Source organism: Hyperoodon ampullatus (genome assembly GCF_949752795.1).
Source record: "Hyperoodon ampullatus genome assembly, chromosome: 2".
NCBI classification, from domain to species: domain Eukaryota; kingdom Metazoa; phylum Chordata; class Mammalia; order Artiodactyla; family Ziphiidae; genus Hyperoodon; species Hyperoodon ampullatus.
Window position 1 is genome coordinate 83,966,819 of NC_136915.1, and position 24,101 is coordinate 83,990,919.

At 36.6% G+C, this 24,101-nt stretch overlaps 1 protein-coding gene across 3 annotated transcripts; it reads right to left on the reverse strand.

The window, feature by feature from the left end:
* Positions 1-7,170: 7,170 nt before the first annotated feature.
* On the reverse strand, positions 7,171-22,764 carry GCLM (glutamate-cysteine ligase modifier subunit; the record flags this gene model as incomplete). 3 transcript variants are annotated; one of them, XM_079696450.1, is made up of 7 exons in its annotated part: positions 7,171-7,877; positions 12,153-12,267; positions 13,330-13,532; positions 14,508-14,567; positions 17,872-17,956; positions 19,241-19,306; positions 22,639-22,764. In XM_079696450.1, the coding sequence occupies 7 exons, from the start codon at positions 22,762-22,764 to the stop codon at positions 7,708-7,710; spliced, it is 825 nt and encodes a 274-aa protein (XP_079552576.1). In that variant the 3' UTR covers positions 7,171-7,707. The 3 variants fall into 3 exon arrangements, with proteins under 3 accessions (XP_079552576.1, XP_079552577.1, XP_079552578.1); XM_079696452.1 differs by lacking the exon at positions 7,171-7,877 and adding an exon at positions 9,880-10,119; XM_079696451.1 differs by lacking the exon at positions 19,241-19,306.
* Positions 22,765-24,101: the final 1,337 nt, after the last annotated feature.

Here is a 24,101-nt window from a genome sequence, read left to right on the forward strand (position 1 = left end):
CTAGGTTTGGACTAATTACGGATCAATTAAGTGTTCTGTAGTTCTCTAGGGACATCTTAAAAGAGAGGAGGTCCTCCTTGCCTTCTTTAACTTCATTTCACCCTGTGGAAAGTTGGTTCCCTGGTTTTCAAGCAGCAATCTTGTGCCATGAAGATGAGGGCCATGCTTTTAAGGATGGCAGAGCAGTAGCAAAGAAAAAAATTGAGTTTCTGACAAGTTGTGGAACTGCTGTATCAGTTCTAAATAGCCTAATTTTAGAGCTGTTTCACCTGAGAAAAACACCTCTTTTTAAACCAGTTATTTGGGGTTTTCTGTTTTGCAGCAAGCCTAATTCCAACTAAAGAACGGAATTAAAAAATGGAGATGGAGGAGTTAGCCACAAAAGAATGCTCCTTCCTTTGAGGCAAGAGGGAAGAGTTGATAATTGAAGCAGAGAGGAGACTATAAATGCAGGGAAATTAAAGTGGGGAGAAGAGGAGGGGATTTGAAGTAGATAACAATCTCTATAAGAAGAAGGTGATTCATCTGCTCAGAAGAATGAAAAAAGTTTAGATTGACTGTCATGGGGAATGTGGTAAGGAGCAAAAAGAAGTTTTAGTAGGGCCAAGTAGCAATGAGAGTAGGTAAGAGAAAGAACAGAAGATGGGTTAAATTTGAAGAGGAGGTGGAGTGGTGTAGAGGAAGGAAGATGAAGCAACTGGAGGTGGGTAGTGGAGATCAAAGCAGCAGAGGACAACAGCATCAATCATAGTAATAGTAGAGCACCTACTGTATGCTGGGTACTAAGTGCTTTACATGCATTAACTCATTTAATATATATGACAACTTTAACATGAGCAAATGCATGAAAACAGAAATTAAGATCACAGGAGTGGGTGTAGAAAATTGGGAGAGTATTAGAACACCAGTGTGTACTGTTCACTTACAAGCATGGCCCCTTTAAGATGAAACAAACCAAAAAACCACTCCCAAATATTTACAATCTAAAAAGTTCAAGAAACAAACATTAAACACTAAGATTAAAATGTTAGTACATATTCATAATATAAGAAGACTGAGCTGGTCTGCTGATCAGGGGCAAAACTGCAAAGTATTGTTTTTGTTTTATGCGAGCTTACCAGGTCTGCCATGTTTCCCTATCTCTACCTTCTTTACCTGCTCTCTTCTTTACCCAAAGTGGATTTGGGGAAAATACAGTATAAAAACACAGTAATTATTACACAGGCCCAAAGGGAAACTCTCCCATGATTGTCTATATTTTACTAACTAAAACTCTTAAATTACAGGATTGAATCTCTGGAATTTTAGGCATTAACCAAAAGATGAGTGTTTTAGTGCATAAGCCTTCTAAAAGTACATTTTGCATTATTACATACAAAACATTACTTTTAAATTAAGTTTGACGGGTAAGATGGTCTCCAATGATCCTATCCTCTGGTCTTCATACCCTTGAGTCTGGGCTAGACCTAGTGACTTATAATGAAAAGAATGTAACAAAAGTGATGGGTGTCACTTTCAAGATTAGGTTACAAAAAAAGCTGGCTTCCATCTTGCGATTTCTCACTTGTTCATTCTGTGCTTGTTATGAGCTGCCCTACGGGGAGGGCCATGTGGCAAGGAAGTGAGGGAGGCCTCTGGCTTACAGCCAGAGAGGAACTGAGTCCAGCCAACAACCTCACCGAGCGAGCCTGGAAGCAGGCCAACCTCAATCAAGCGCACAGGAGAGACTGGAGTCCCAGATGACCCCGACTGCAACATTTTGAGAAGCCTTGAGGTAACCAGATGCAGCAACAGATAATACAGTCAGTATTAATTTTGTCTGTTCTAAAAATTTCATGTAAAGGAAATCATGTATTTTCATGTCTAGCTTCTTTCACTCACTGTATTTCTGAGACTCATCCATGTTACTTTGTACACCAGTAGTTATTTTTTATTGCTGATTATACTTCAACTATCCATTCAACTGTTGATAAACATGTGGGTTGTTTCCAGTTTTCAGCTATTATGAAGAAAGTGCTATAAACATTCATATATGGCTATTTCAGATATATGATTTCTCTTGAGTAAATACCTAGAAGTGGAATTGCTGGGTCACATGGTACATGTACATTTAATTTTGTAAGAAATCCCAAGTGATTGTATTGATACCATTTTACAGTCCCAACAGCACTATGAGAGTTGCTTCCTCCACATCCTTGCTGCCACTTGGTACTGTCAGTTTTTAAAAATTTTAGCTATTTTAGTGATATTTCATTGTGGTTTTAATTGGCATTTCCCTGATGACTAATGATGTTGAACATGTTGTATATTCTTATTGACTATTCGTGTCTTCTTTGGAGAAAAATACGTTCTAACATTTTGCCTACTTTTTATTGGATTGTCTTAAGCTGTAAGAGTTCTTTACACATTCCAGATACAATATTCTTATCAGATATATGATTTTCAAATATGTTATCCTATTTTATGGGTTGCCTTTTGACTTTCTCGATGGTGTTTCTGAAGTTTTAAAAAATTTTTATTTTATTGAAGTATAGTTGATTTACAGTGTATTAATTTCTACTGCACAGCAAAGTGATTCAGTTATATATATAAATATATATATATATACATCCTTTTTCACATTCTTTTCCATTATGGTTTATCTTGATGGTGGTTTTTTTTTTTTTTTTTTTTTTTTTTTGTGGTACACAGGCCTCTCAGTGCCGTGGCCTCTCCCATTGTGGAGCACAGGCTCTGGACGCGCAGGCTCAGCGGCCATGGCTCACGGGCCCAGCCGCTCTGCGGCATGTGGGATCTTCCCGGACCGGGGCACGAACCCATGTCCCCTGCAATGTCAGGTGGACTCTCAACCACTGCGCCACCAGGGAAGCCCTTGATGGTGTTTTTGAAGTGCAATTTAAAAAATTTGATTATGTCCAATTTATTTTTCATGAGAAATATTTATTACAAGTATTTCATCCCAGTCTGTGGCTCACATTTTCACACTTTCAAAATACACTGTTTTCTTAAGTATATTTTGAAGAACAGAAGATTTTAATTTTGATTAAATCTGGCTATTGATATTTTCCTTTATGATTACTTTTTTGGTGTTATCAGAAAACTCTGAAGCCAGTTTTCATTTTCTTTCTTTATTCTAATTACATACACATAAAAATGAATAGAACACTTCAAATGAAAAAAACGTAACCAGAGGGAAAAACAGATTATTTCTAGGGAAGAAAATCCAGGTTTTCATTAGCAAGAGTATAAATGCTGGAAATCCATAGAATGTTATCTTCAAAATGCTGAGGGCAAGTGTTTGGAAACTTAGAATTCTATAATGTCAAATGATGATTTAAGACTGTTAATATAATAAAGACATTTTCAGGGCTTCCCTGGTGGCGCAATGGTTAAGAGTCCGCCTGCCGATGCAGGGGACACGGGTTCGTGCCCCGGTCTGGGAGGATCCCACATGCCGCGGAGCGGCTGGGCCCGTGAGCCATGGCCGCTGAGCCTGCGCGTCCGGAGCCTGTGCTCCGCAACGGGAGAGGCCACAACAGTGAGAGGCAAAAAAAAAACCAGTACCGCAAAAAAAAAAAAAAAAAAAAGACATTTTCAGACAAACAAGACTTAGGAGGTTTACTGCCCAAAGACCTTCAGTGAAAGAATTACTAAGGATATACTTAAGAAAAAAGTAAAAGTAAATGGAGTAGGGGGCAAGAATCAACAGTGAGCAAAGAACAGAGGAAATAGAGCCGAGTCCAAATAAATAATGCTTATTGTAAAACATGAACCTTCTTAAAATAATGGACCAAAACACAGATAGAAATCTTGTATGACATTTTATACATTTATTCATTGCTGAGGGATACATATTAAGGTTTTGTTTGACTTTTCTGGTAGTGAAACTACATAAGCTATATCCTAATATATTTAGGGGATTGGGGCAAGTTTCTGTCTCTCTTTTATAAAATGTAACTTTTCAAACCTTACCTACTCTTGTCTCACTAGAAGCCATTCCTTTCTATCTGGTAAGAACAAGCTCTTGAAGAAAGTGTTTTCACAGGATTTAGAAGTTTACATATAAACTGTTCATTATTCAATATCAGTGTATTTACAAACCAGGCATACCCCCACCCCATCTTATGATCCTACTCTGAGGCTAGTTCCTGCAGGGGAGCCTTTCTCGTCCTTATCCTGCTTCCCAGCAGTCCCACTCCTTCCACATGACCCCACTCCCTTTTCACTGCTTCTGTCATTAACAGATGCAGCCCTTTATTGCTCTTGTTCATGTACAGATCTCTCTCGCCCCCAAAATATACTGATCTGCTCCTTGAAGATAGGGCTGTTTTCATTTCTGTTTCTGTCTGCCAACACCTTGCACACTGCCTGGCACATAGTAGGAATTCAATACATCTTTGTTGAATGAATGGCTTGGTATTTAATTATTTTTCATAATTTATTTTCAAACCATACTCAGTTTGAGTTTAAATAGTTCAAAACCAATATAATGTTCCAAGATGCTTACAACTATTAAAACAACTCAGTTAAAAAATATACAACTCACAATTTAAATTCATAAATAGGTAAAATTAAAAACTTATAATCATTTAATAATGCTTTATATTTTGCCTTCATTTTAGAGTACACTACTAAAGACACATAAAACTAGAATTATCTAATTAAAACATTTTCCCCTCCTAAGTATATTTCTAACTCTGAAAACTATTAAAAAAATTAATTATGGTACATATTTAAAAAAAATAAAACTGACATATCCTGCCACCAACTTTATGGGAAAGTGGCAGGTACAAGTTCTGGTATGTTAGGAACTTTGAAAAAAATAGATTTGGAATCATAAGTTGGTATATTTGAGTATGAAAACACAAATGGACTAAATTCTCATTAAAACTTCAAATTTCTCTAAATGTACATTTGGCAGAAAGATGAATTGTCAGCCAATATACTATATATATATATATATATATACACACAATATATATATCAACTGCTTACATTCCCAAATATTGAATCTGGGTGGAAAAGTTAGAAAGAAAATCTGCTCTAAAAAGAAACATAATTAAGACTTAGATCTTTATCACTGAAAATCAAGATCCTATTTCAGTTACTACTTGGCTCTGGTAGGGAAGTCTGAATCATTCATTCAAAATAAAATAACTTCATTTTCTATTTCACACAGCTGTCTAAAATGATCTTTCCCATGAATGGAAAAATTATGAGCTATTATTTGTGATTCAAGTTCTAGCACTGGCTATTCCTAAATTAATTCTCTATTATCATACTGGCACAATGTGGTCTTAATAATGTACACCGTGTGAACATATTTTGTAAGACACCTTGGTCCTTTTGTTGACTACGGTTTCTTAGACAAGAATTCAAAACAGACTCATCACAGAAAACATTCCAAGTTACAGTACATTGTGTTAAAGTAAGGCTCCAGTGTATTTTGGACATGTAATAACAAGCTGCCGCTTCTTGTCATATTTACTGGAAAAAAAACTTATACCTTGGGTCACTGGATACACATCTCCCCAGAAAACATACCTGTTATATACACTATTGTTAACTTAGCTTTCAGCTTTAAGCAATTATTTGGTAGTATTATCACTCTATTTTATGGCTTTTTAAACATTAAGTCCCTAAATACTTGAAAAGCATTCACTATATTCTGATAGTTCACCAAAAAAAGAAGTGAGTATCAGCTTAGATAAAGCCTTTAAAAAAATCAGTTTTTTAAAGAAAAGGTTATTCAATAACAGAAATTAAAGGTATAGAAGCAAAACAACAAAAAATTCATTAAAAAAAGCCACACATGATCCCCTTCACAAAATGAATCTATAATTTTGCTACTTTGTCAAGAGTTGGGGAAAAAACACACAAAAAGCTCCTGCTGAAGTCTGGATATATTAGCAACATATGTTTTTTTCTATTTTCAGAACGACCTTTCAAACAATCCATTTTTGTAAGTCCAGGGTTTTAAAAAATAATAAATGTGATATTAAAGTGCCCTCTTAAAATATCTTGGCCAATTCACTGTATAGGCTTAAATTAAAATGAGCATTTGTTTAAAGACTTACATTACATGAAAAAATGTTGTACATTTCCAAATTAAAAAGTTAACTATATACATTTAATAACATTACATACAATATAAAGGCTATACATAAGGCTTTAGGAAGCTCAAAGTCTAAAGTTTTAGCAAGTAAATCAGCTCATTTCACATTGCAATTCTAATGATCAAATTATCCAACTAGTAAACCACAAAACCTTACTTAGAACAGGAAAAGAGTCTTATTTGTTTATTTATCAATTTTTAGTGTATTTATTTTGAATATGGAACCACAGATCTTTTCCCTAAGTTGAAAAAACTTGGGAAAAATTAGTTTTATACATTAGTTACATATATGTGTGTGTGTATGTTATGTATGTGTGTGTATATATATATAATTATCTTAGTTTTATAAACCATGTATTAAAATACATGGTTTAAAAGTATTAATTGAGATATAAGAGATTTTTAAAGAATTTTTCAAACTATTTGGGTTACAGATACAAATTTATAGAATTACAAAGACCTATAGTATATACCAAAGAGGTCACAACTTATTTATTTGCTATTTTCTGGTTCTTAAACTAATGAGGAATTATACTAAATGATCTACAGTCTCTTTTTAGCTTTAAAGTTTGGGTTATATTGTTTTGATTTTAAACAGTTATGACCATGTCTCAAAGTTATCTAAATAGACAACATGATCCTGAATTAAAGATTTTTTTCACCCCTTTTTTGGCTTTTAGTCCCCTGTAGTCAGTTACTAGTGGGGAACAAATATTGCATATTTTACTCAACTGATTCTTAATCCCTGTGCTCCCTCCTCTCTCCAGAACCCACAGTGCCCAGCATATGGTAAGCACTCAGTACTTATTGAATGTTTTTGAATGAGTAGCAAAATATTAAGGACAGATCGTGAATTAAAAAGAATCTGGAGGTAACAATAGTTGCTTTTATAAAACCCCCAAACAATAATTTCAAAGCTCCTAGTCTCCTTTACATATTTACTTTGGTTTGTCTTTGTAATAACAGCAAGAGCAAATATGGCACAAGAATACAGGTTAAATCATTACAGGTAAACTGCAAGCAAGGACAAATAAAAAAATTTAAGTTTCCATTCACATATTGAAGAAAGGACTTTTATTTACACTACTAGTAGATCCCAGCTATTCCAGTTACGCTGAGATATAATCATCTTATTAATGACAGGAAAAATATCTTCCAGTATTTGTTTTAACAACTGTAATCAAATTGCTTAGTTATACTGTACAGAAAGAAGCAATTAATGAATTTTTTAGAAATAAAAAATATGTATATATATTACCCTGATACCTAGGCCAAAATATATCTAACAACAAATTTTCTTGATTTCTACTGTCATAAAAATAAAGGAAAAATATATTGCAAGTATCTTCATTATAGACAATTTCAATTAGAAAACAATAGTTTAATGAAAACAATATAGTGGTTCATGTGAGTGAACTGATATGGAAGCAAGAGAAGTATTCAAACTTGACAGATAACATATTGTAAAATATAACTAAAGAATATCTGCCTCAATGACACATTTACAGGCAGTAATTAGATTTTTATACATCTCAATTTTATCTTATATTCAAGGAAAATACAGGTCAGTAGGTTATGATCCTAAATCGTAGTTAAAAACCCCTTCTTTTAGCTTGTAAGATGTAGCCTTTTGATTTGATAATTCCTCTACTTTTAACAATGACTGAATATCGCAGTAGCCACAGTGGCACCCACTCATGTGCTTGAATGTCAGGGATGCTTTCCTGAAGTGCTTCCTGGAAACTTGCTTCAGAAAGCAGTTCTTAAAACAAACAAACAACAAACAAAAACCCAAACTGTTAAACTTGAAAACAAAAGCACTTTACTATGTAGGTAAGCATTTAAATACAACAAAAGAAACACCTCAAAACTGAATATAAATTATACTTATCCTTAATGTGTGCTATGAATCTGAACCAGAATATCAGAAAGACCCAGACAGTTCTTTAGAAAGTATCTATACTTGTAACCCAGCCAGTTTAATTCATAATTTCTGGTGAGTGGAGCCTGGATATTGGTATTTTTTGAAGATCTCTAGGTGATTCTAATGTACAGCCAGGGACAATACAGGAAAGTACAAAGAAGGAGAAAAAGTTACCCATAATCCTATCAACCAAAGATGGACCATTTCCATTGCCATGTATTTCCATCCAACGATTTTTCTGTATATATTTATGTATATATGTATGTATCTAGCCATATCTTAAAAACTAGAAATCATACTGTAGTTATAGCTTAATTTGCTTATTTTTTTCACTTATATTATGGATATTTTCCCATGAAATTAAATATTCTGTGAAAGCATGTGATTAAATATTCTGTGAAAGCATTTTTAATAATTCTCCCAATATTATATTTTATAGATATAATTTATACATTTTCTTATTGTTGGTCAAAAAATTAGGTTTTTCCTAATATTTTGGTAATAAAAATAATACTTAATGAACATCCTTAAAATGCATGCCTGGCTATGGAACGACAAGGTCAAAGTACATTTTCTGAAGGCTTGATACATAGTATATTGCCAGCTGCTTTCCAGAAAGACTGTACTTTACACTTAATAGATAATATTGGAATGCCAATCTTACCATATCCTCACTAGCACCAGCAATCATTTAAAACATCTTTCCCAGTGGTTATCTTTTAATCAGCATCTCCTTGATGAAATTATTATTTTCTAATTCCATATTTATACCTAAGCCCTCTACCACTACTCTGATCTGCCACTCCCCTCCTCACTTCCTCTTCTCCAGCCACACTGGCCTCACAGCTGTATCCTGAAATCCTCAAACATATTCCCACCTTGGGGTCTTTGAATCAGCCACTCCCTCTTCCCTGAGCACTCTTCTTCCAGATACACACATGGCTCTCTCCCTTCTTGCAGGTCTCTGATTAATGTACCCTAGCAGAGAGGCCTCCCCAACCATCCTATATAAAACAACAACCCCTAACCTGGGCACTCTTTCCTCCCTCAGCCAACTTTTCTCCATAGCATACACCACCATTTATCACATTCAACATTCATCTTAATTTGTGTCTCATCCCATCAGAATATAATTTCCATGAGGGTTGAGATTTTTGACTTGGTGCTGTATTTCTAGTACTTAGAACAATGCCTGGCACATAGTAGGTGCTCAAATGTCTTTTGAATGAATCAGTCAATATGGAAAGATTCCACTGGGGTCAGAACCAACCCTATAGATAAGGATTAGGTGACCATCTATACAATATGATTTGGGAATGCCAAAGAACATGCCCTAAAATGAACTGCCGTGATATCTGAATAACATCAATAGTAAACTCTCAGTAAATATTAGCTACTGTCATGTGCCAGCCACTTTTCAGAGTACTTTATTAACTCTTTTAATCCACATGTTAACCCAAGAGATAGGTAATATTATTTCCCTTCACAGGGGGAAACTGACAGAGAGATTAGATAACTTGCCCAAGGTCACACAGCTAGTAAATGGTAGTTTTAATAAATGAAATGCAAATAGCTCTTGGAAAAGTAACATTAACATGGATTTGTTTACCAGATTGTCTAACCCTGAGGGAATGCGGAATAACATAGATCAGATTTAATGGGAATGGTGAGAGGAGGAAGGCAAATAAAAATGGGAAAGTTCCAAAGTCAGAATCACCTACTTCACAATTTTACCCTGACTGTAGTTAAACTATTACCACAACTTCTAGGACAAAGAATAATGGAAAATAAACCTTTCTGAAGAAAAAGGGTAATTTTAGAACAGAGGAAGGCCTTTAGGTGACTTATAAACAAGATTCTATTTTATTTTATTTTTTTTTTTGGTACGCGGGCCTCTCACTGCTGTGGCCTCTCCCGTTGCGGAGCACAGGCTCTGGACGCGCAGGCTCAGCAGCCATGGCTCACGGGCCCAGCCGCTCCGCGGCATGTGGGATCTTCCCGGACCGGGGCACGAACCCGCATCCACTGCATCGGCAGGCGGACTCTCAACCACTGCGCCACCAGGGAAGCCCACAAGATTCTATTTTAGATGACAAGCAGTTAAATGTTTTACAACTTGATCGCTTAAAAAATAAATCTGACACAAAGTCAGAGAACTATGCTATTCATTAGCTACATACTTTTAATTCAACTATGTTAACTCTTTAGAATCAGTAAACATGACAAAACTTTTAAGAGAATTGCTTCATTACAGATCAAACTGTCTGAAGATCCGTCTATAGTATATGCAGGATCAGACTATAAATTCTAATTAAAGGGTTTAGAATTAAAATTAAAAAGACATCCAAATGTCAAATTACGCCAGTAAAACAAAAACATTCTTCCCCCCAAATGATTAAATCTCTCTTTTCATATATATGTGCAATATATTTTTCCATAACAATGATGTATTAGCACATAATCCACATGTCCACATTTAGATAATGTGGAAATAAAGTACTAGACACCTTAGTCTTTTCCTATTTCCTTTCCTACTGGAAAAAGGATAGAGTGTTTTTCAGGTGGAGGTGGAAGGGGGTACAGGACCACCCATCAGCTGTTGGTAACAATTACAGTTGGAAGAGTCCCCACGAGTAAACAGAAAAATGATATATTATTTGCCAACGTATAGAAAGTTAAAATTTCAATGGTTTGTATTTTAGAACAAATCAGCACAGCAATTCTTTGTTAGATTTTCACTAAAATGACCTTTTTAAAGAAAATGAATCTAATTACTCATGTGTGAAAGCTCTGCTGGAGGGGAAAAGTCCCTATGTCCTATTCTGGTACGATTTAAATGGAAACTGATAAGAAAGTACAGTTTCAGTCTGAATTACTACAATACTAATGTTTTAAGTCAGAGAGACAGTACAGTATGGTGGGGAAAAGGCTCCAAATTCAGCCAGTACCTAGATCTAAGTTCAAACTTTGCCCTATGCCAGCTGGGTGACCTTGGGTAGTTTCTTAAACTCTACGGCTCTATTTCTTCATCCATAAAGTGTCTAGTTTCAGTTGCTGTAAGGATTACAGATAATCTCTCTGTGACATTTAGCATGATGCCTAGCATTTGAGAAAGAATAACAAAACTCCTCCTCCACTTCCTACAAAACAGTAAAAAAAAGAGGCTGAGGCAGACTGCTAATAAGGTATAAAGTCTTAAGAGGTTATCCATAAGCATCCTAAAAATAAATTGAATCAAACCACCTATATAATGCCATCTTTTTAGAAATGAAAGTAAAAACTGAATGTTTTTCTCCAGGAATCACCTATAAAATATAATTGCTTCCAATTTTTATTAAACTAGAACTTCTACAAAAATGTCATGGAAATTTAAAACTTTCACAAGATATCTCTCACTTAACTATACCAAAAATATTGTTTCATAGAGCCTGTATATTTATGCTTAGTATACTTAAAATATGCTTAGTATACTTACCTCTGCTCCCTGAGAAACTGTAAAAAAACGAAAATGGAGCAGACAGCTAATAAAGTGTAAAATATTATCTTCCCAGCTTTCCAAGTTATCTTGTAAAATGTTGACAAAAATTATTCTACAAAAGGCAGACAAGCCATTCTCATTAATCAAATGTTTCTGATTAACATCAAGCATATGTCTTGATAGTAATGATTAATAAAATACCTAATCAAATACCTATCCTAAGATGCTTAAGTTTCAAATTGAATTTTATCTGCTTCTTTTTCCAGATATTTATCCTTTTTAATTAAGTGGCCCTTTGGTGCAATCTTTGCTACACTAGACAATATTATATGTAACACTATTTAGAATATCTTACAAGATCTTTTCTGTGTAGCTTAATATTTATAAACCTCAGCAGACTGGATGTTCAGGAAATGACCCCTTCACTTCTTTTCCCATTGGTACAAAGACAAAATTAAAGCTTTCTGAAACTAAAATAAAGGCATATATGTTTTGAACTAACTATTAAGAATAGCTCTAGGTGACAGCATTGTACCTTTATCACTGTACACAATTAAAAATTAAATTTTGACAAGTAGCTTCTTTTAAGATAAAAGCTCATGATCAATCTCTATAAATAAAAATCTCAGTCTTACCTTTTGGATCATTATGAGTCAAGAGCTGTATGTCAAACTGTTTAGCAAAAGCAGTCAAATCGGGTGGCATCACACAGCAGGAGGCAAGATTAACTTGGTTACTATTTGGTTTTACCTAGAAGTGGAAAAAAAAAATGACATCTCCACTAAATTAAGTACTACAAAAAGTAGAAAGTAATAAAAGGATTCAATTTTAGAACATATGAAATATCACATTCTACAGTACTTAAAGTTTATAAAATACTTTTACATGTATATATTTATTAATGTATGCTGTTCTGACTCATTGGTAACAGAGGAAGGAAAAATAGCTCTACAAGGGGGAAAAAGCCAATATATTACTACACTATTAAAAAAGTCTCATGCTTGAACCTGCCATCTAATACATCTGCCTTGGAAACTAACATGATTCTAAGTGGTATGGTTCCACCTGCAAAGGAAATATGTCTTAAAGATAGAGGATCAAATACAAATGATAAGTATGTTTAATGTTGAAGTATACAATATGGTTATTAATCAGACATTTGAAAAAGAGAAGAATCAGGTAATTTCTAATAGATGCTCTAGTTAATTTATAGACACATTTCAGATCATCTAAGTCTCTCCAACAGGATCTTAGCCACATTCTGGCTATCACCAAGCCAAAGGGACAAAGGGCAACTTTTCTCTAGGGTCTTCCTGCCCATAAGAAAATGAAAAGGCTGGGGATAAATGAAAAGGAATAAAGAAAAATACAGAGAGTAAACTACTTGTAAGCAACTTCCCTAATCATTTTATAGGTTATTAGGCTAGAAAGTGCCAGTGATTGATTTATGACTCCTACTCCACATCAAGTTCTGGGAGGTCTTATATATCTTTAAATAACAGAGCAAAATATTTGTTATATATGATATTCTCTCACTTAGGAAATTAAAACCATGGACTAATAAAACCTAAAGGAAAACATAATATTTTTATCACATAATTAAAACTGAAGGAAAGAGCCTTAATTCATTTGGCTATGAATGCTTCAACACACACTTTCTAGTGTTATTGTCAAAGCCTGCTCCAAAACTCCCATATATGGAACAGTCACCCCACAGTGGTGTCCACTATGTGCATGATGTTTAATGGGATGCAGCAAAGACTGTAAAAGACAGGCTCCTCCTGGACTGCGCGTGATCTAGACATCTTTTACCTGCGCCCACTGATACAGCTGTTCCAACTGGGTTTTGTCCAGATCAGAGGTACCTATAGCAACAATCTTTTTGCTGTGGACTAAGTTTTGTAATTCTTCCCAGTAAGGCTGCAAATGCTCCAAGGAAAGATTAACTCCATCTTCAATAGGAGGTGAAGCTATGATCACAGAATCCAGCTGTGCAACTCCAAGGACTGAACAGGCTGATGTGAAGGAAAACACAAAGAGGATAAATGTTTGTTACATAATAAAAACAAGTTGCTTCTAATGTCCTTTAAGTACCCCACTAAATTCTGTCCATATAGTTCACTAGTAGTCTACATAACAGATTATTTCATTAGGTTTCATAATTTACCTGTCATTTAGAACATTTCCATCTTTTAAAAAAGTATAAAGTGCCCATTCATCTACTTGGTCTATGTGGCAGACATGTGGGTTTCTTTGACCTGCCTCATTCCTGGGGAAACTCACAACTACTACAGGTTCCTCTTTCTGAGGAACAGGCCTCCTTGTTTCCTAGGCCCCAGGACTTTTTGGTAGCTTCTGACCTAATAGTCTATAACTGGTAGGCATAGCAAAGAATAAGCTTGAGACTCTGAGTGAGAGACTGAATTTATGGTCTTAACCTATATATTAATCTATGTTTATAGATGTAGATAATCTCTTAATTTTTATAAAAATAATTTTAAGAGTTTATTTTTAATGATTATTGTTCACTCCATAGTTATATTAAAGAGCTATTTAGTTAACTGTTCAATGTATATAAATACTGGAAGAATATTTTAAAATATAAAACACTGAATAACTATAATGCCATAGTAACCTAACCAAGTGCTGAAAATAGATAAAAATGCTTGTTTCTGTTGTTGTTATTCTTTTGATATTTCACCTGTAGTACTAAAAGAGTTAAGAATATGATTAAGGAGAATTTCTATCTCTAAACGTATAGTTAACATTTAATTATGTTACATCTTTTACATTCCTTTTATATATCAAAATATGACTTTACATAAGTTGATGTGATTCTATAGAAGCCTTAACAAATTAGGCTAGAACTTTAAAAGATAAAATTGCAATGAGCTCATGTTCTTTTTTACCTGGACCTGAACACAAGATATAACTAATATACCTACACTAATTTAAAGTCCACATGAAAATAAAGTTGAAATTTTGCTTACCCATGTCAACTGCATTTCTAGTTGATGATGAAGAGTTTGATCCTACAATGAACAGTTTTGCTGGGTGACAAAGAAAACAAAACAGATTACTATATTTGAGTAACATTCTACTACATAGTAATAATATTCCTAAAATACTAAGATGACAGATAATCCTGAATGAATTTTTTCCTCTCCTAGTTGCATTGTTTTATAGTTCTCATTTTAAGACCTAAAAGTATATTTCCACTGGAATTTTAAAATTATATGCTAGTTGCCAACAATAATCTGATTGTCAAAACAAAAAAGCAAATATTAATTTCCCCTTTATTAGAAGGCAGGGCAGATAAATATAGAAACTTATTCAAAATGTATATTTTTATGAATTAAACATTAATGGAACATATTATTTTCTCCAATAAACTAAAGTCTATATAAAGCCTAAATTAGAATTGCTTATAATGAGAAGAAAATTGAAAGAAAAACCCCAAAACAAACACTCCACAATCCTACCTTCCTAATATTGAATACAATCATTTTCGTTTTTAGACGACATTACCTTCAAGTTCTTGGTCATACAAAGCAGAGTATATATTTTCTACTTCCGCATACTTGGTTTACCCTTATGTAACAAATATTTTTACATCTCTATGCTTTATTATCTTAATTTAAAAAAAAATCGTAACAGTAATATATTCACTATAGAAATGAGGAAAACCTATAGGAGTAGGGGAAAAAAACAGACAAACAAACAAAAACTCTACCAATAGTCTCATCACCAAAAGCAATTACTGTTTAGATTTTTATGTACTCTGGATTTTTCTTTTCTTTCTTGTTTTTTTTTTTTTGGCCGCATGGCTTTTGGATCTTAGTTTGCCAACCAGGGATTGAACCCGGACCCTCAGCAGTAAAAGCACAGAGTCACCAGGGAATTCCCTGTACTCTGTATTTTTAATGAATAATTTTACACACTCATTTTTAATGGTGAACATTATTCTGTAACTTTGATAGGGTATAATTTACTGAATGATTTCCTACTTTTTGGACTTTTAGATTAGTTCCAGTTTTTTGTTGCTGAAATAAACATCTATGCTAACTTTTTTTTCAACTTTATGCCTGAAGCATTTCCCAAGGACAAACCGTCAGAAATGTGATTATGAGTCAAAGAATATGATCTGTTTTTTGTGAGTCATGTTCTATTTTATTTACCTCCTATTTTATAAAAGATTTGTATCAGTTTACCAGAGCACTAAAAGTTAGGAGTTGCTCTCCTAACAATATAGGATGCTATTAAACAAAACAAAACAAAACAAAATATATATATATATATTTGCTAATTTGATAGGTACAAAATATACCTGCCCATAACCACATTAACTGGCATTTCTTTGCTTACCAGGAAAGTTGAGTAGTTTTTCATATTTATGAAATTGAGGCTTTGGCTTGATTTCAACTCAGCTTTATATGTATATATTTACTTTATGTAAACTCACCGTTCAAAAATCTAAATTTACTCAATAAATAGGTGGAGTAATAGGAAAGCAAAGAGGAGAATCAGAAAGGGGAATGGAGAGAAAACAGGGTTAATGAAACACCCTTATGTAAAGTGCCTGGCATTCAACATATACAACAAATTTTCCTTGTACAACATTTCTTACATTTGTCACTTCCTTTCTACTGTTAGACAATCTTCCTAAAACATTGCTTTCCTCACGTTACTTCTCTATTTAAAAGTCATCACAACTTCCTTACCAGGTGAGAGTCAATCTTCACCACTTTGCTCCAGCCTTAGCTCCTGTAATTATACTCTGTGAACACCCTCCCCATCACTATCCATCTGGCCATGAATTTGTGCCATTTGAAATGGTCTCCTATCTGAAAGATGAGGCATTTTTAGGTAGGTGAAGAGAGGAAAGCTCTTGATACTTATCAAAAACCTCAAGCCTTCCAGGAACTGAGGACAACTTGTAAGAGCTCCAAGATGGATCTACACCATGATGAACTGCAATCAACCAGAGAAATGTTGCTCTGATGTCCTTTCCAACACAAATAATAGTGTGAAATTAACAGAAAGAAATGGGTTTTGTAGTCAGGCATACCTGGATGGATTCCTGGTTCAACCACTTACTTGCTGTATAATAACTTTCAATTTTTTTTTTTTTGCGGTATGCGGGCCTCTCCCTGTTGTGGCCTCTCCCGTTGTGGAGCACAGGCTCCAGACGCGCAGGCCCAGCGGCCATGGCTCACGGGCCCAGCCACTCCACGGCACGTGGGATCTTCCCAGACTGGGTCACGAACCCATGTCCCCTGCATCAGCAGGCGGACTCTCAACCACTGCGCCACCAGGGAAGCCCAACTTTCAAGTTATTTAATGTCACTTGTGCAATGGGGATAATAAACCTACCCTGCAGAATTGTTTTGAAAATTATATGAAGAAATATAACCATAAAAGTGTCGAGTACAGGGCCTGGTATAAAGCAAGATTCAACAAATGGTACTTATTATTATTAGAGTCAAAAGACAATGCCCTATCTCATCTTACATGTTCATGCTAATAAGAGTAATAATAAAATAACAACAACCACAACACAACCACAAATGGTAATAAATAACAGCTACCTGGCACTTACTTTTGCCAAGCACCATGCTAAGTGCTTCTTTTGTTATTTCATCTAACTTACAAAGAAGCCTGTGAAACAGGTGTATCCCCATTTTATAGATGAGGAAACTGAGCTCAGAGAGGTTAAATCATTTGTTAGCCCCAGATTATATCAGTCAGTAATCCGCACATCCAGGAATTTCAGTTTAGTTAAGCTCAAGCATTTAATGACTATGTTATGCTGACTAGAGGCTGAGGACAAGAACATCTTAATTCCTTGAGCTTAGCACTATCTCTGGAAAGTAGGAGTCATTTCACCTTTGTTGAATGGATAGAGTATGTATTTGATTTCTCTTCATGCAACTCGTTGCCAAGACTTCTTTCTCTGCTCCCAGGCAACCTCAGCCATTGCTCAGCAGTATCACACCAGGAAGGGAGGGCTTATGCTGGCTTTAGGTGGGCAATGCTCTTAAGTCTTCCCTTTATTCTTTCCATTTCCTACACCTTACTCTTCCTACTGCTCTGATGTCCTACAAATAAATTAATGAGAACATCATGAAGAGGTGAAGTTCTATTCTGACTCCATTGAAGTAGCCAATAGTGACCTCCTATAACTCCCTTTTTAAAGCTGACTTTAAAATTGTGTTATAAAAAATCTCTATATTTCCCACACTTAGTGATTGAGTTACTCATTACCAGAAGTAAGGAAATGTTTAGTCCCATGCCTGACAAAACCTCACTGTCATCCACTGTATAACAAAATGAACTGTAAAGGCTAGACTTTACCAGAAACTTTCATTTCTTCTCTTTCATCGGGATTTATCTTTTCTACTGCATGAGATACAGTACATTCCAAGACATCTGGAAACTCCTATAAGAAACACATGATATTTACAATAAATATAAAATTAACGTTTCTGATTAGCTATATATTTTCTACTGTCCATAACACTCTTTAGAAGCAAAGAACCCATAAAACAATAGAGTTCTTTACCTGAGGCCTAGATGGGCTTCATAACATTTGTAAAGCCCTGAAAAAAGGTAAAGTGCTGTGTGTGTGTGTGTCCATTTTCTGGGAAAAAGTGTCTCATTTTGATGAGATACTCAGAGGGATGTCTGATCAAAAACAAACGAATAAACAAACAAGCAGATTGGGCAGTATGTGAGGAGTTAGAACCACTAACACAGTAAGCACTTTTACTCAGAAAAGAAACCAATGAAAAGTAAATAATATTTTCCTTCTGGATACTGACATGTTAAAACACTTCCTATATATCAATCACAAACATTTTAAGCCAAAATATATTTTTTTCTGAATGCAATGGAAAAAAAGTAAAGGCGATTCCAATGCATAAAAATGAGTAGTTAATGAGTGAAATGATAAAATACTAGTACACATAAATCAGAAACACACTAACTCACATTTACAAGATTAAAACAAAGTAAACGGTGAGGATTTTCCCATGATTCTTGAGCATATTACAATGCCTGGCACATATTTACTGTTTACAAGTCATGCACAGAATGAATGGTCACTTCAGAAAAACAGAGACAGATAGAAGACATTAATTAATGTCTGCCTAGCAGCCACAGAGTTACAAACTTGCAGTATGCTCAAGGAAACAATTATTTTCAGCATATGTCCTCTTCCATACTTTTTAAGTAGTCTATGTAATCTGTTACAAGCCTTTGGCTAAGTTGGATTCCGAAGAGTGGTTTACAGACAGGTGTTTTGTATATTAACATTTATGATAATGGCCATATACTGACATTCAATGAAACACAGTTCTTTACTGTTTCGTAAGAAACTGATGTTTAAAAAATTATTTTTAGTGGCTATATTTTGGGTTATAGTCTATCAAAGCAATCTACTAACCCAAATTGTTTGATAGTCATTCCTCAACTAGACCAAATATAAACTGGAACAAAACGCATTTTGAGAAAACTGTGGTGGGACTCTTAGTAGCTTGTCTAGTTGAAGAGTTGACTGGAGTCAGATTTTCTCTTTCATGCTTAAGCCTACTGGGTCAGACTCACACCTCAGCAAATCAACCACAATAAGTTTCATGCTAATTGCCTGTTTGACTTCCCTATCAAACCTGAGGAAGTTAATTTCCTGCTTATTACATGATTTCTTCATTCACAGTTCACTCACCCTGACCAAATCTGTGCTAATTTGGGAACTCCACTCATTCAAGGTCTTCCGGATACAATCTTGAAGCTGCAAAAGAAATGCATTTTGAAACTGTTAATCATACGCTACACTTTTCTGTACTTCTACAATAAGACTGCATTAGTCTGTTTAGGAAAAGGAACATATCAATAGGAAATACCATACAAAAATTTTAATTCTGTAAGGCTTTTGCTTCCTTTAACAAAGATTGATTTAGACCCGTTTTTATCCTACTCTTAATTCTCAAATGTTCTTGACCTAAAGCAGTAATCTAATTATTTAAAAGGTATTTTTGTATTAATGAAAATTTAAGTAAACTTTTGAGACGTAAAAGCATTCATAAAGAAACAAAAAAAATTTTCAAGAATAAGGTTTATAAATGGAGGAACTTCAAGCCCAGGCAACCTGACTAGAATTAACATTAACCACTATGCTATATTCCTCAAAGGCAAACAAATGATTCTCTAAGTGTGGCCAAAAGAATTCCTACATTAGACTCACCTGTGGTGTTTATTAAACGTTCAAATTCCTGAGCTGCATCCTAGACCTCCTGAATCACTTTCCAAGGGCAGCAGAACTTTCATCTTAACAAGCATCCAAGTAATCAAAATGTACTCTAAAGTCTAGAAACCACTATATCCGTATCTTGCAGAAGTCAACTTGCATAAAGTCAGTCCTTAAGTCATTTCCTAACAGTTAGGTAGACCTCCGATCTGTCTTCAATGTTTTCTTATATAAACAAATAATTTTATTATGCTAACATTATAGTATTTTGTTAATTCATTAAAGTGTCTACTTATCTTTTATCTCTTATGACAGTGTATTTCCAACTTATTTAATAGTGGTCCAAAATAATAAGACATACACTAACACAGTGAGTAAGGACCTACATACATATAACAACAAAAATTCATAAAGCAATATTTATGCTTACTACATGCCAGATACTCTGAGGGCTTCTATTATGAGTTAGGAAAAAAATACGCTTCTCCATGACTCACTGAACTGATAACACAAATGGGCCAACACTAGCAGTTTGAAATCACTGCCTTATAAATACCAAGGGCACAGTGCTTTGCATTCTGTGGACAATCAATGAAAAAATAAATGAGTAACGAGAAGTACAGCCCTGAATTGCAAAAGCACTTTCCTAATACCAACAACAGAGATTAAACTTCTGAACTCACTATCTGATCTATGATTGCTTATGATAAAAACTGACACAAGCACTTTATTGCTTATATCTCAGTACAGATAATTACAATGGACAACTGGTTTATCAGTTTAAGAGCTCAGAGTCACCTATTTAAGATTTATAGTCTAGGGCTTCCCTGGTGGCACAGTGGTTGAGAGCCCACCTGCCGATGCAGGGGACACGGGTTCGTGCCCCGGTCTGGGAGGATACCACATGCCGCGCAGCGGCTGGGCCCGTGAGCCACGGCCACTGAGCCTGCGCGTCCAGAGCCTGTGCTCCGCAACGTGAGGGGCCACAACAGTGAGAGGCCCGTGTACACACACAAAAAAATAAAAGATTTATAGTCTACAACAGCAATTCATGTGCTAGCCACAATAACCCTCATGAATCCAATTTACAGGGTCTATATCTTTATGAAAGGTATATTTGTAATCAAATTTAAGTCAGTAGATAAAAATAAGTTGATAATCATTCTAGGCAGAATTACAAGTCAATATTCTTTGAAAAATTAATAAAAATTGAGGCAGCAGGACCAACTAGAAGTTAAGAATTCTATCAGGAGTGCTATGGCTCAAATCATGGGAGAATTTTTAGAAATTTTCCTCTGGAATGATGGTTAATTTGCATAAGGCTTTTCTGATGAATTTCTCAATTCATGAAGATAAGTATATTTTCAGAGTGTTTGCTCCCTTCTGTCAGGACAAATCATGGAACAGCCCAATGTTATAATACTATGATAAATTCGTTGACTATATCACAAACCTAGTAATTTTTAATCTTTTATATGTTATCTATATTGACTGAATATTAACCTTGTACTTTTTTGTTCTCTGCTCTCTTCATTCTTATTATACACACATCTCATAGTATCATGGAAAATGAGTGTCATGATAATTTAGTGTATCATTAGATCTGGGGTTGTATAAGAGTTTAAAAAATGCTACATGATCAAATACCCTAACAACAAATAACTGGTCAAAATAGTCCTATAATGGCCCATTTTAAAAACAAGATTTGATTTCATAAAATTCTAGTGGAACAAAAAATCTGGGCAGAGATCATAGAATAATTAAAAAAAAACAAAAAACAAACATTAGACTAGAAAAGACCTTTTAGGAAATTTAATGATCTCTCTCTACCCAATGTGCAAATTTTCTCAATAATGAGTGATTTATTCAGTTTCTTTATTCAATGAGGTTAAACTGTTTCAAGTAGTGTATCCCAATTTAGAGCTCTGGTTGCTACAAAGCTCTTCTTTACATAGAAACAAAACATGCCTCTCTATTATAATCAAGCTGTCATGTTTTCTCTACATATGCTATCATATCTTCAAGTTTTCTCAAACGTTTTAAAGTTTCTTTAGTTTTGGGTCCCTCTTACGCAGCACCCAAAGTAATATACACAAATCACAATTCATCTTTTGAACGATGTTTCTTAAACTGTGGTGTGTGACTCATTGCTGCATTAAGAAATCAAGTTTTTAAAAATTAAAGTAAGAGAAAAAATCAGAATACACAGTATATAGTAAGGGTTAAAATCTTTTCATGAAACTCGTGTGTTTGTGTGTGTGTGTGTAAACCATGAATTGGACTGCCAAGGCAAAATGCATTTTTTTTTTTTTACTGGGTTTGCAGTCAAACTGAAAACGGCTACTTTAGCATGTGTTGAGTGAGATAAGAGAAAGAAAATTTCACCCAATATTATTTACGTGCAAAATGCTGTATTGAACCATCAGCCCTGAAGAAATTAAAGGTCTAGTATAAAACATAGAAGTATTTATCTTTGGGAGAGAATAGCACAAGTGAGGGTGGTTTAAAAAAAACAAGAGAGACAAACTGAGCTGCATCCTGGACACAGAATATGGTATGGATTCTGATTCCTACTAAAGTTACAATCAAGAGCACTGACAGAGGCGGCACTGGGTGTGAAGATGCACCTGCCGAATTTTTAAAGACGCTGTGCCCCCAACAGTACGTTCGGATGCGACATCGCGCCGACAGCCGACCCAGCCTCCTCCGGCGGGCGGAGCCCAGGTGCGCGCCTCTTCCGCGACCACTGCGCGCCCGGAGCCCGACCACCCGCCCTCACCTCCCGGCGCCTCCCAGCCTCTCGGAGCCGCCCGGTCCGGCCCGCGCGGCCTAGCCCGGGAGCCCTGCGCCTCCGCCGGCACGCACGCCACCCTCACCTCCTCGCTGTGCGTGGACGGGCACTTCTTCCGCAGGCGGCCCCAGTTCAGCAGGTTCCCCGTCTGCAGGTGCAGGGTGCTGGCCCGCGCCAGGAGCGCCCCGGCCGCGCGGCTGTCGGTGCCCATGGCAGCAGCCGACGGACCTGGCCCGGCGGCGACGGGGCAGCAGGCGGGGAAGGAGGCCCCCCGTAGGACGCGGCGCCCGAGGCCGGAGAGCAGAGCGCGAGGCTGTTCGCCCCGCGCGGCGGGACCCCGGCCTGCGCTCGGGCCCGAGGGAGGCCGGGAGGCGGCAGGGCGGCGGCGGAGCGGCGGCCCGGGAAGGACGCGCTGGTGGCTGCGGCTCCTGCTACTGCGGCCGCCGCGGGAGAGTTGACTCCCAACTGAAGAGTCGTTTCCTGGAAGACAATGACTAAGCAGAAATCGCGGCGGAGAAAGTGCTTCGTAACTGTTACCCGTCCCGCGGCAGGGCGGGCGGGGCGCACCCACCAGGCTGCGGGGGCGCCGGCCCGCGGGTGATTAGCCCTCGGCCTGTGGCCGGCGTGGCGCCAGGCGGAGGGCTGGCGCAGTGCGGAGAGAGAGCAGAGAGCTGGGGGCGCGCGGGGCGGGGCGGGTACGGCGGCCTGGGGCCCGGCGCTTGGCAGGGCTCCCCCTGTCGGTCAGAGGGCGGCGCGCCACCTCCACCTAATACCTCAGACTGCGCTCGAGGTCTCACCTCCCAGCCGACCGGCAGTCACGCTGGTTATACCCCTAGACATCTCTTTAAAAAGAGAAATTAGGGGTTTCCTTGGTGGCGCAGTGGTTAAGAATCCGCTTGCCAATGTAAGAATCCACGGGTTCGAGCCCTGTTCAGGGAAGATGCCACATGCCACATGCCGTGGAGCCACTAAGCGGGGCGCCACAGCCACTGAGCCTGCGTTCTAGAGCCCCCGAACCACAACTACTGAAGCCCGCGCGCCTAGAGCCCGTGCTCCGCAACGAAGTAGTAGCTCCTGCTCACCGCAACTAGAGAAAGCCCGCGCGGAGCAATGAAGACCCAACACAGCCAAAAATAAAGAAATTTAATTTAAAAAAAGAGAAATTACTGAGGCATTGACATACTAGCCGGTTTCAGTTTTCAGAAACGAGCCTTAATGTACAAGGGCTCCTTCAACTTTGCTTTGCTACCCACTTATTGGTTCATTTCCTTTCTCAAGGGCTTTCCCCCGAAGTGCTCATTTTTCTTCAAGTCCATTAATTAAAGGTCTATTGATTCACACTATTTGCTGGCCAGTGTGTGAAGTCAAAGAATAAGACAATCTCTGCCCTTGAGAAGCTTAAACTCCAGTTACAGATACAAGGCCTAAGCATATGAAACAATGAGTAATAATATAAGAATATCGTAGTTTCCACATGAGTTCAGATTAAAGAGAACGCTTAAACCGGTGAGATCAGGGAAGATATGATCCATTCCCTTACAGGTGGTT